This window comes from Elephantulus edwardii, unplaced genomic scaffold, assembly GCF_000299155.1.
Source record: "Elephantulus edwardii isolate Elephantulus edwardi_28Jun2011 unplaced genomic scaffold, EleEdw1.0 scaffold00004, whole genome shotgun sequence".
In the NCBI taxonomy this organism is placed as follows: Eukaryota; Metazoa; Chordata; class Mammalia; order Macroscelidea; family Macroscelididae; genus Elephantulus; species Elephantulus edwardii.
Window position 1 is genome coordinate 5,533,767 of NW_006399754.1, and position 11,283 is coordinate 5,545,049.

An 11,283-nucleotide genomic window follows, 5' to 3' on the forward strand; every position below is an offset into this window, starting at 1 on the left:
TCTTTTTTACTTGACATTTTCTTGATAATATTTCCCTCTTTTTCATGATCTGTTTCTCATTGTTCCTTTTTCACTTGTATTCTGTCTAGTATCGTCTTTATTTCAGAAATGATTTTTTTCCCTTTCTTTTAAGATTCTTTCATGAATTCTGTCACCTGACTTGTTATTTATATTTACCTTTTATGTATACTCTATGAACTTGGAGAAATGATAATAGTTACAGAAAGGCTTCAGGCCTTTTGTTATATGTGTATACATACACACACACGCATATCTACATACATCACACCCTTGTATTTAAAAGTTGGTTGGGTTCGAGTGTCTAGTGTTATTTTATTTTGAAGGAACTTTTTTTTTTTAAATTTTTTTTGTGTGTGTGCGTGTACCGTCAAATCAGATCTGACTTGGTACAGGAGGAGATTGTCCCTCCTTCCCCGGCAGAGCATCTGGTGGATTTGAACCTTGCGCCTCTAGGATTGTAGTTGCAGCTCCTTGCCACTAAGCCACCAGAGCTTCCCTGAAGGAACATTCTTCTCAGTTGTACATCACTCCTCTGTTAATTTGTTGCACTGAGGTAATCTGGGTTTGCTGTAATGCTGAACCTTGCGCCATTGTGGGTCAAATGCCATAATGACTGCACATGGTGGACAGTGTTTGGTGAAGTTCCCAGTTTAAGACAGGTTTGGAAGCAGGAGTGATATCCACTTCCTAAACCATATTCCTCTGGAAACTCCATGAATTTGGAGAAACAACGATAGTTACAGAAGAGCTTTAGGCCTTTTGTTCATAGGGTCACTGTGAGTAGTACTCAACTCGATGACAGTCATCATCAACAGCAACATCATATTCTTAACATAGAAATAACATTTCTGTGTTAAGACCAGGAAAGTCTGATCTGATCTGTGCGATGTCCTCATTGTGTACTTTATAGTGGGTAGCTTATTGCCTCCCATAGGAACTTTGTGATGCTTTGCTGTTGCTATTCTGTGAAATGAGTTTTCTTAAACGTAGAGGTCTCGTTCAGAATAGTTTTGCTTACTTACAAGGCTCTCAAGCTGTGTTATAAAAAGGGAAAAGATGGGAAGTGTCATTCTGTTGTTCCTAACTCTTTTCCTATCCTCCATTTCCCCCTGATTCTTCTTTTTCCTTTTTTAAAAGTATCATTACCTTACTCACTTTTTCCATTTTTCTGTAGTTTCTCTTCAGAATGGGTTTTTGGCTTGGGAAGGATGGTCGGTTTTGAGAGTTCATGGAGGCTGGACTGCTTCCTCCTGACTGAAGGTCACCCTTGTCTAGTACTGGAAGGAGCAGAGCCGAGTTTTGTGTGCTACTGCTTTTCCTATTGAGTACCTGCTGGCTGTTTGGGCTTCTCTTATTCTCAGATCTGTCATGACCTTGCCGCTTCTTTTTTTTTTCCTTTGCCTCGCCCAGACCCTGCTATCTTGTAGACCTTGTGTCTTTTAGGGGTTTGTCCCTGCCTGTTTATATCTTAGAGAACCCTGGTGGTGCAGGAGTTAGTTCCAATTCAGGAAGAAGAAGAAGAAATCTTGGGGTTTTGTGCCTTTCAGCTGAGATTTGTAGTATATGTTGTCTCACTAGTTTTTAGTTTTGCAGTGTAGTTTTGCCTGTCTTTATCTATGTTGGTGTTCTGCCAAGTGTCCCAGTCAAAAAAGTGTTTTTCTTATTTCCCCCCCCCTTATTTATGATACATAGTATTCCATTTCAGTCTGTTTTTCATGAAAGTGCTTGAGAAAGTGGAAGCTCTCCAAGCTCTGTGCTGTAATGCTCAGGTGGATGGTTCATTCAGCAGCTAGTCCATGTGCTCTGCTCTGCCTTGTCACAAGCCCACACAGATGCTGTGGGTGCTGTGGTGACAGACCTGTCACAGAGAGGCATTCCCTACATGAGAAGTGTCACATTTGGGAAACACAGGGTCCCCTGGGGACGTGAAATGCCTCTAACTTCCTTTGGGAGTTGGGGAACACTTGTTCACAGAAGTCATCGAAGTTAAGGCCTAAAGGAGTAGGTGACCGTGGGATTGAAAAGGCCTAGATCAAGAGTAGGAAAACAAGAATTTAAGAAGGTAGTGGGTGGAGGGAGAGGGTAAAGGAAATGGAAAGATCCGGCAGGGTCCCGAAAAGACAAAATAATAGCAGGCATAGTCCAGTAGTGATTTACTTTTATAAAACACAATGTATGGGAATGATTGTATGAAACATAATGTCAGTGGAGGGAAGGGGGGATCTGCATAATAAAAAGATTAAAAATATTAAGAATAAGTTTATATTTACCTACTTCTGTCAAGTCTGTTCTGACTCAAAGTCATTTCTGAAACTGAATTTTTATGAGACTGCCCACCTTTGCTGTGTGGAGTAGCTGGCGGATTGAAACTTCTGACATTTGGTTACAGCATAGTACGTTATGTATTACACCAGCAGGACTTCTTTAATGTTTGTTGTTGCGTTTGTGTGCTGTTAGATTGGAGCTCACTCATAGCTGACCCCTCAGTGGGTTTTCAAAGATTGTAAATCACACAGGAAGAGATTGCCTGTCTTTGTTTCATGGAGCACCTGGCAGATTAGAACCACACACCTTTGGGTTAGCAGCACAACTCTTTACCCACTAGGCCACCAGAGCTCCCTTTAATATTTCACTGAAGCTGGTAACAAAGCAATGACAGAAAGTCAATATGAAGACTATAAATTGGCCTAAGATAATAGGAAAAAAATGCTATTTTTCTCAGCCATTGAAGTGGAAATTTGACTATGGGCATGACAAAGGGCTAGAAGGTTTTAAGAACTGGCAGAAAAGTAATGAATGGCTTAGTGCATTAGTGCACCTATAATATATATATTTCAGTGTAGATAGATATTGTCTCCATTTTTGCTACCGTTGACTCATCCCAAATATCAAAATAAGAGCGATAACAGGGAGGATGCTTTTGTGTGTGTTTTGTAATTACTTACAATGCTTTATAGATCTTTGACTCACTCACTCACTGCTAAGGGTTCTGACTCCTGGCGACCCTCTAGGGGATTTCTGAGCCTGTAAATCTTATGGGGAGGACACTGCCCGTCTTTCTCTTGAGGAGCCACTGGTGGATCCAAACTGCCAGAAACCTGTAGCCTTTGACTTAGCACCATAAGACCCCACGGAATACACCAGAGCTCTTCATCGATCCTTACGATACTAAAATATAAGGGCTCATTTATGTATCCCCTTAGAGTCATTCTTAGCATATTTTTTATGACATATTGCAGTGAATACAGTGATTTACCACAGGCATTTTTAAAGTGTTGTCTGATTAGTTTTCTTTGGACAGGTAAACGAAATCTAATGTTTTGTATCGTGAATGTGAGAGTTCAAGTAGGTGGAATGTCTGTGTGCCTGAGCTTGGAGAAGCAGGTGGGCCCCCAGTTTGAATGTTAGCACTGACAGAGGTTGAGAGCCGGTGTCCGAGGTTTCCCACAAAAGGTTTCCTGCATCTGCTGTGTGCTGCTGATAAGAATCCTGCCTTTCAGCCTTTTGTTTATCTGAGGAAATTCCTGTTAGGTGTGTGCACATTCCCCTTTGTTTTCAGCATTGGCCCTAGTGAGTGGGCCACAGGAACCTCAGACAACACTTCTCTCAGCAAATGCCTTTTGCACATGGGGATATGTTCCTGTGTGTGGCTAAGATGGGCATAATAAGTGGACCAAAGCCTGTCGGCCACTATTAAGTAGACGGAAAAATTTTTCAGTTAATGACAAGGTATTTAATTTATAAAAAGAACATCTGTATTTCATAATCTCGACATAAGACAGTTTGCACGTGTCCATCGAAAAGCTAAAGCACAGACCTTGAGCGCTTAGATTCTCACTTTCACGATGCAAAATATTATTCGATTTCTTTGACCTGTATTTATAATAAATTTGACAAAGTCTGATTAAATTTGAAGAGGCCTTTGAAGTGGCTAGTCACTGTAGTAATTAGCTGATGAGTTTTATTTTTCATTTTTTTATAGTGTCAGTACTTTCCTTTTGGGACATTCACTGTTTACAAAGCTACAAGTATATTGCTGTTGTAGTTGTTAGATGCCACTGAGTTGACTGCTACTGAGAGTGATCCAAAGAACCACAGATCTGAGCCCTGTCCTACCCGGCACTATCCTCAGCCTCTCTGATCTGCTCTCGCCCACTGTTAAGCGTTAACGGTGTCAGTCCGTCTTACTGAGCGTCTTTCTCTCTTTCTCTGTCTCAAATACTGGGCCCTCCTGACAGCCTGACTAGAGCCTGTGAGATGAAGTTTCACCATCTTTGCCCTCAAGGAGCACCTGGGTTGCACACACTTACATTTTTGTTGTTGTGTACTGTTGAGTCAGAACCGACTCATAGCTGACCCTCCAGCAGTTTTTGATGAGGCTGTAACATCTTTCTCCCGTATAGCAGCTAGTAGAGTCAAACCTTGTACCTTTATGCTGGTATCGCAGTTCTTTACCACTAAGCCACCAGAGGTCCAAGTTAAAAACAGAAGAAAGTTTATTAAGAAAGAGAACTTACACATGAGTCTGGTGTGTTGTTATTCAGTTAACTCACTTCCACTGCCACTGTGAAGCCAGAGCTGTGCCCCCGGAGCAGCCTCACAGCCGGGAGTTGCCCTTTGAGCCAGGAAAGCTGTGCAAGGCCTTTGATTCCTGGCCTCCTGTCAGGAAATGAGTTGGGGGAAAATTAACATCACATCTCTCACTTGTGTCAAAGAACAGTAAATAATATTTTTCAACTATTAGTGATAATTACCTTTTATTTGTTTGGCCAATAGGGACTTTTTTCTCTTGGAAAATGTCTAGTGTTTTGCTTCACAGTTTTGTTTTGGAAAATGCGTTACTAGAATAAGGTGGATTTTATGACTTGGATTGGAGGTTCGAATCTACAAGTGGCTCCACAGCAAAGGGTTAGCAATCTTGGGGGCAGAATGATTAAAAGATAGGCTACGAAACAATAAACAGTTTATTTTGTTTATTTGAGCCCACCAGCTGTTCACGGGTGAAAGACCTGGTAATCATTCCCATAAAGCTTAGAAAACCTTGTGTGGTGTGGAGTTACATAGTCCACTTATAGCACCTAACAGCAATAATAATAATACCACTACATACATGGATAAATATTTGTGTAAGAAAAAGTACTATTTAAGAAAAATGTCACAAATGTTTTTATTGTATGGAATAAAACAGAATACTCGATTGCTTTAAAACCTTTTAATCTTTAAGTTTGATTTTAGCAAAAATTTCTCATTGCAGGCCTTTGAAGACCTCAGCAAGCTCATGATCAAGGTATATACATTCTTTACACTGTTAAAGGCATCCAAATTATGCAGTTTTGAAAATACATTTTCTTAACTGACTCTGAAAACATTTCTAAAAGAGGTCTTTGTTTTTTTCTTGACAGGCTAAGGAGATGGTAGAGTTATCAAAATCAATTGCTAATAAAATAAAAGACAAACAAGGTGACATCACAGAAGATGAGGTAAATACTTGACTTTGTTAAGGTCTGAGAAAGTACACTTTAAAAGGAGAAACTAGATTATATAAATAGCGCAGTGATGTTCTGGTGGTTTACTAGTTTTCATCCTTAATAGAGAGGTTTTTTTTCCTTTAAGACTTGAGGATAAATTAAAGTGCTAAAGACAGTGTCATCCGTAATAACTTTTTTAAGGTCTGGTGGGATTAATTTATCACTTTCTTGTGAAATACAGAAAACCTGTAGTGAAAGGGGAAAAAGGTAGCTGTTTTCTATACACCCATACCTTTTGTCTTTTATTAAATTTGTTTACAGTCTGATCACAGCCTTTTTGTCCATCCCTTTTGTAGATTTTAAATTGCATCATTTGGCTGGCATTAAATGTAGCATAATTGTTATCTAAATCTCTGGCATCAAAACTTGTAAGGGAAGTGGAGTATGAGATGCCAAGATAATAGAAGAATAATAATTAGATTTATGCAAGGAGCTACTAGAATTCTGCTTTATTAGAGTTCATAGCATAGAAATACAGTAGGAAAAGTGAGTCTGTAGAAATATGAGGTAGAATTAAAGCTTTGATGGAAGGATTAGAACTGTTGGAAGAGGGAGCACTGATTCTTCATAGTCTCTTTGTGCGTTCTCTCCTATCTCATAGACCATCAGGTTTAAATCCTACTTGTTGAGCATGGGGATAGCTAACCCCGTTACCAGGGAGACCTACGGCTCAGGCACCCAGTACCACATGCAGCTGGCCAAACAGTTGGTTGGAATACTGCAGGTGCCTTTAGAGGTAAGGACCAAACCTAAATGTTTGAAAATGAATGTTATCAGAAATGTTAACAAAAGCACAACTTTCATAGTGGATGCTAGTTTTTCTTCTTGTTATGTGCTGTCAAGTCACCTGTGACTCATAGTGACCCTATGACAACAGCTCTGAACCCTGCTCTGTCCTGAGCCTTATTGTCTCTGACACACCTACCCCCATTACCACAGTCATTGAGTCAATCCATCCCATCAAGGGTCTTCCTCTCTTGCGCTGTCCCTCCACTTTTCCAAGCATGATGTCCCTCTCCAAGGACTGATCCCTCCATGCCCGAAATATGTCAGACGGAGCTTCAGAATCCTTGCCTCCAAGGAGATGCCTGGCTTCACTCTCTCCTGGACCAACCTGTTTGTTCTCCTAGCAGCCCAAGGTATATTCAGTACTCTTCTCCACCTCAAAGGCATCAACTCTCCTTCTGTCATCCCTAGTCATTGACCAGCTTTCTGATGCATAGCACATAATTGTGAAGACCATGGCCTGTATCAGGTCCACCTTAGTCAGGTTTTTACGTTATTTTGATGTATTTATTAATGATTTTTTGTTGTTGTTTTTTTGCTAGTAATCTAGATTATTTTCAGCTCCTATTTTAAGTAGCTATAATTTCTGAACTCTGTCACATAGTAAGTTTTTAATTATTTCTTAATTTCAAGAATAAAATATACTTTTATACACACATACATATATATACAGAGAAACAACCTCACTTCATTTGTAAATATTTAAGTATAATTATGAAAGGTAAAGATTCCCTCAAATATAGCTATAAATTCATTTTCGTACCTAAAGTGTGTCGGAGGCAATGAGATTGGCACAGGACAGAGCAGAGTTTAGAGCTGTTGTACATAGAGTCGCTATGAGTCGCAAGCGACTCGACGGCACATAACAACAACAACAACAAAAAGTAATTTCACATTTTCTCATATGGTTGGTTGGTTCAGATCAGGACACGTTGTTGTTGTTAGGTGCTGTTGAGCCAAGTACGACTTACAGCAACCCTGTGAACAATAGATCTGAACCCTGACGTGTCCTGTGCCAGCCTCACAGTATCTGACACACTCAAGCCATCGCTGCAGTCACTGTGTCAGTCCACCTGGTTGAGGGTCTTCCTCTCTTTCATAGGACACACTCCTGTTAATTAATTTGTAAGAGGTGGTCTTTCTTGATGCGTATGGTGATGTCAAGCTTTACCTAGATTAATCATTTCTTTTGTGGCTACAAATGCTACTATTTTTATTTAAGTTTGTAGTTTCTTCTTCATTTATTAACTTGAATAACTTAAAAATTATAAATACACTAGAAGGTTGGTATGAAGCTCCTCTTTTCATTGTGATCATTTAAATGTTAAGACAATAATAAGGACAATAATAATGATGTTAAACACTGCTTTTGAAATCTCTCATGTCATCTGCATATGTTTCCTTGTATATAGATGTTGGTTTTCAAAACATAATGTTCTGAAATCTGGTAAGAAATGCTTACTTAACCTCTCTGAGATCCTCAGCTTAAAAAGAAGGAATGGTAACAGAATTCTTTTTCTTTTCCTTTTGACAGGAACGAGGGGGAATAATGTCACTTACAGAGGTGTACTGCTTAGTTAACCGTGCTCGAGGAATGGAAGTAAGAATAGAACATTGAGATATTCTTTTACTTAGACATTCTTGCTATAATACTGATTACCCTGCAGTAAGCACAGTTTGAGGAAGGAGCGTGGATATCAAGGTTATTTTGAGAAGCAGTGCGGTGCAGTGCAGCAACGCTGCCCTTGGGTGCAAGCGGCCGATTCTGTTCCTAGCTTTGCCAGTGGGTTGCGGAGTGATCCGGAACCGCTTTCTTGACTCCCTGAGATTCTTAGCTCGCTCACACTCCTTGCTGTCCTGTCAGAACTGACTCAGAGCCTGCAACAAGAGGCTGTAAATTGTATGGGAGATAATCACTAGTCTTTTCCTGTGGTAGATTTGAACTACCTTTGAGTTGATGGTACAACTCATTGCACAACGGGAATAGTTTGCTCCTTTCTTACTCTTCTTTACCTTGTGGTGACTAAACCACTTAACCTCCTTTGGTAGATGGTAGTGTTTTTATTTCCTCTCTGTTTGGTAATCATTATAATTTTATAGCATCAGTTTATTAAATTGCAGTGTAAACTGAATTTTCTCCCCAATAGTTGCTCTCACCGGAAGATTTGGTGAACGCATGCAAAATGCTGGATGCGCTGAAATTACCTCTCAGGTAAGGGAACCTTCACTTGAAATTACCTCTCAGGTAAGGGAACCCTCACAAGAGGCTCCAGCTGCTGTCATGATCCGTTCAGGATAGAAAAGCGCCCCCAGATTTGCTGTCCTGGGTGGTGAACCCACAGACTGTCGTTCTGTTATTCTGTGTGTCGTCACCTGGCCCTGTTGTTCTGGCTTCCATTGCTCTCAGAGCCCATTGGGCATTGGTAGTCAGACATGGCTGACTGAGACAGTGAGATGGGAATGTGAGGTCAGAATAATCAGCCCCTCGTCCTTTACACATTTCATCGTCAGCGTCAGGAGACTTGGGAATGTTCAACTGGGAGTTAGACTCTCCTTATCCTCGGGGGCAAAAAGTAACCAGACGTGCTTTGTGCAGCATTTGGACGCCTTAATTAGACTACTTACTCATGTGTTTTTAAATTAGGCCATAATTGCTCTTAGTTGTTAAGATTTAAATATTTGTGTTAATTATTTTCTTCCACATCTGGGCGTAAGAGAAAGTGAAAGTATTTGCTTCCCCTAGCAGTCAGTTGTGTCACCGGCTCTATCAGCTGTGACCATTGAGGCCGTTCCAGGTCATGTCCACCCTACAGGACAGAGCCAGCCAGCGGCTGTTTCATCGCTCGCTCTCCCGTCTGCCTTTCAGGCTCCGAGTTTTTGACAGTGGTGTCATGGTCATTGAGCTTCAGTCCCACAAGGAAGAGGAAATGGTGGCCTCGGCCCTGGAGACGGTATGTGAGCGCCTTTGTCCCAGTCAGCCGAGCTCCCAAGAAGGACTTGAATGCTTAGCAACCCAAGGATTTCCTTTGGATTTTCATTTCACGCAAAAGAGTGCTTATATAATTAGTTAAAAATGGTTTATAATTCGCTATTAGTAAATATTCATCAAAATAATTATATTTGGAAGCTCTTTTGAAACATTATTGTTTTAAATATTTTATTATAAAAAACTTACTGACATTGTTACTTAACTCAAACTCATGATTTATATATTTTCAATGTAGTTGTTTCCAGGGTACAAATAAGAGGAGAAGACTGACTCTCCTTCTCCTTCAGTGCCGCTGGTGGATTTGAACCTCCAGAGACATGAGGCCTTTTGATTAGCAGCACAGCACGCATTGGACTCTGCCTCCAGAGCTCTTACGAGTAGCTGTGAAATTGGTTCTGACTTGTGGACACCTTAGGTATAACAGAGAGAAACATGGCCCTGACCTGCCACATCCTCTGCAAATGTAAATAATGAGACATGAAGCTTCGTGTTGAGAACAGATTTTTAACTTTTCAAATCAATATTAGACATAATCAAACTTTTTCTTTTAAGAAAACTTCACTACATGTTAGCATTATAAAGCATTGCAGATTATTTTTATGACATAGTTGTTTATAAAAACATATGAAAAACAACTTTTTATTGGCACACCTGCTGACATTACTCATTAGGATTCTTGGAAGTTTTACTGCCTTTATAAGTCTCTAGATCATTTGAATAACTTGCGTTTATTGTCCTTCTGATTTTATACTAGACTAGGTGGAAAAAACTCAGGTGTTTCTAACTGTTTCTAACTATCTGTAACTATATGCTCCTGTAGAATTAACTGCCTCTGAAAACCCACCAGAGAGTCCTTTGTCAGTTGGTTCTGACTCGACAGTACACAACAACAATAAATTGTTAGGAATCCTGGTGAAGAGGTGGCTAAAGTGCTGCAGAGTGCTAACTGAAAGGTTATTGATTCAAATTCACTAGTTGCTCCATGAGAAAGATTTTCAGCGTCCGAAACCCTGCAGGGCAGTTCTGCTCTGTCCTGTAAGGTTGCTGAGAGTTGTATTTGCCTTAATGGCAGTGGATTTCTAGTACAATTTGAAACATTTTCTTTTTTTTTTTATTATTTTTTGTGTGAGTGTACCGTCAAATCAGATCTGACTGGTACAGGAGGAGATTGTCCCTCCTTCCCCAGCAGAGCATCTGGTGGCTTCGAACCATGTGCCTCTGGGATTGTAGTTGTAGCTGCTTACCACTAGGCCACCAGAGCTCCCCTAATTTGAAACATTTTAAAAGGCTTTGATATTTTAGCCTCTTAAGATATTTGTTCTGGAGAGAGCTCTGGTAGCCTGGTGGCAAGAAGCTGTGCTGCAGTCTTGAAGGCACACAGTTCAAATCCACCAGCTGCTATGTGGGAGAAGGATGGGCAGTCTCCTCCCGTCCGATTAAAACTGCCTCTGAAAACCTGCCAGAGGGTCTGCTGTGGGTTAGTTCTCACTATATGGCACACACCAACAACAGCTTATTTTTTTCTGGATCTTTCAAATTTTAATAGAATTTAAACATTAGTGAAGAAGATTTATTTCAATCTTGAATTTTCTTTGGATTTTAGTACCAATTTCAGAAAATTATTTTGTACACATACTGGTAGATGTCCTCTAGGGTAGATGCACCCACATGTCCTTCAATCATCACTTTTTTCTGCTGCTGTTAGGTTTCAGAAAAAGGATCCTTAACATCAGAGGAGTTTGCCAAGCTTGTGGGAATGTCTGTCCTTCTTGCCAAAGAAAGGTAAGGAGGGCCTTGGTTACCACTTGTGTTTATGCTTCCGAGTGGCCGGTCATTGTGACCTTTTCTCCCTCCTTTGTGCCTAGGTTGCTTCTTGCAGAGAAGATGGGCCACCTTTGCCGAGATGACTCCGTGGAAGGCTTGCGGTTTTATCCAAATTTATTTATGACACAGAGCTAA

The 11,283-nt window shown here is 40.4% G+C and overlaps 1 protein-coding gene across 2 annotated transcripts in view; it reads left to right on the forward strand.

The window, feature by feature from the left end:
• The window catches only part of VPS36 (vacuolar protein sorting 36 homolog (S. cerevisiae)), a 35,134-nt gene extending 23,851 nt beyond the window's left edge, over positions 1 to 11,283 (forward strand). For both annotated transcript variants that reach the window (XM_006879522.1, XM_006879523.1), the window contains exons 7-14: positions 5,276 to 5,308; positions 5,424 to 5,501; positions 6,151 to 6,285; positions 7,870 to 7,935; positions 8,483 to 8,547; positions 9,202 to 9,286; positions 11,030 to 11,106; positions 11,190 to 11,283. In XM_006879522.1, coding sequence (XP_006879584.1) covers positions 5,276 to 5,308; positions 5,424 to 5,501; positions 6,151 to 6,285; positions 7,870 to 7,935; positions 8,483 to 8,547; positions 9,202 to 9,286; positions 11,030 to 11,106; positions 11,190 to 11,283 — 633 coding nt within the window. The remainder of the gene's footprint in view (positions 1 to 5,275; positions 5,309 to 5,423; positions 5,502 to 6,150; positions 6,286 to 7,869; positions 7,936 to 8,482; positions 8,548 to 9,201; positions 9,287 to 11,029; positions 11,107 to 11,189) is intronic.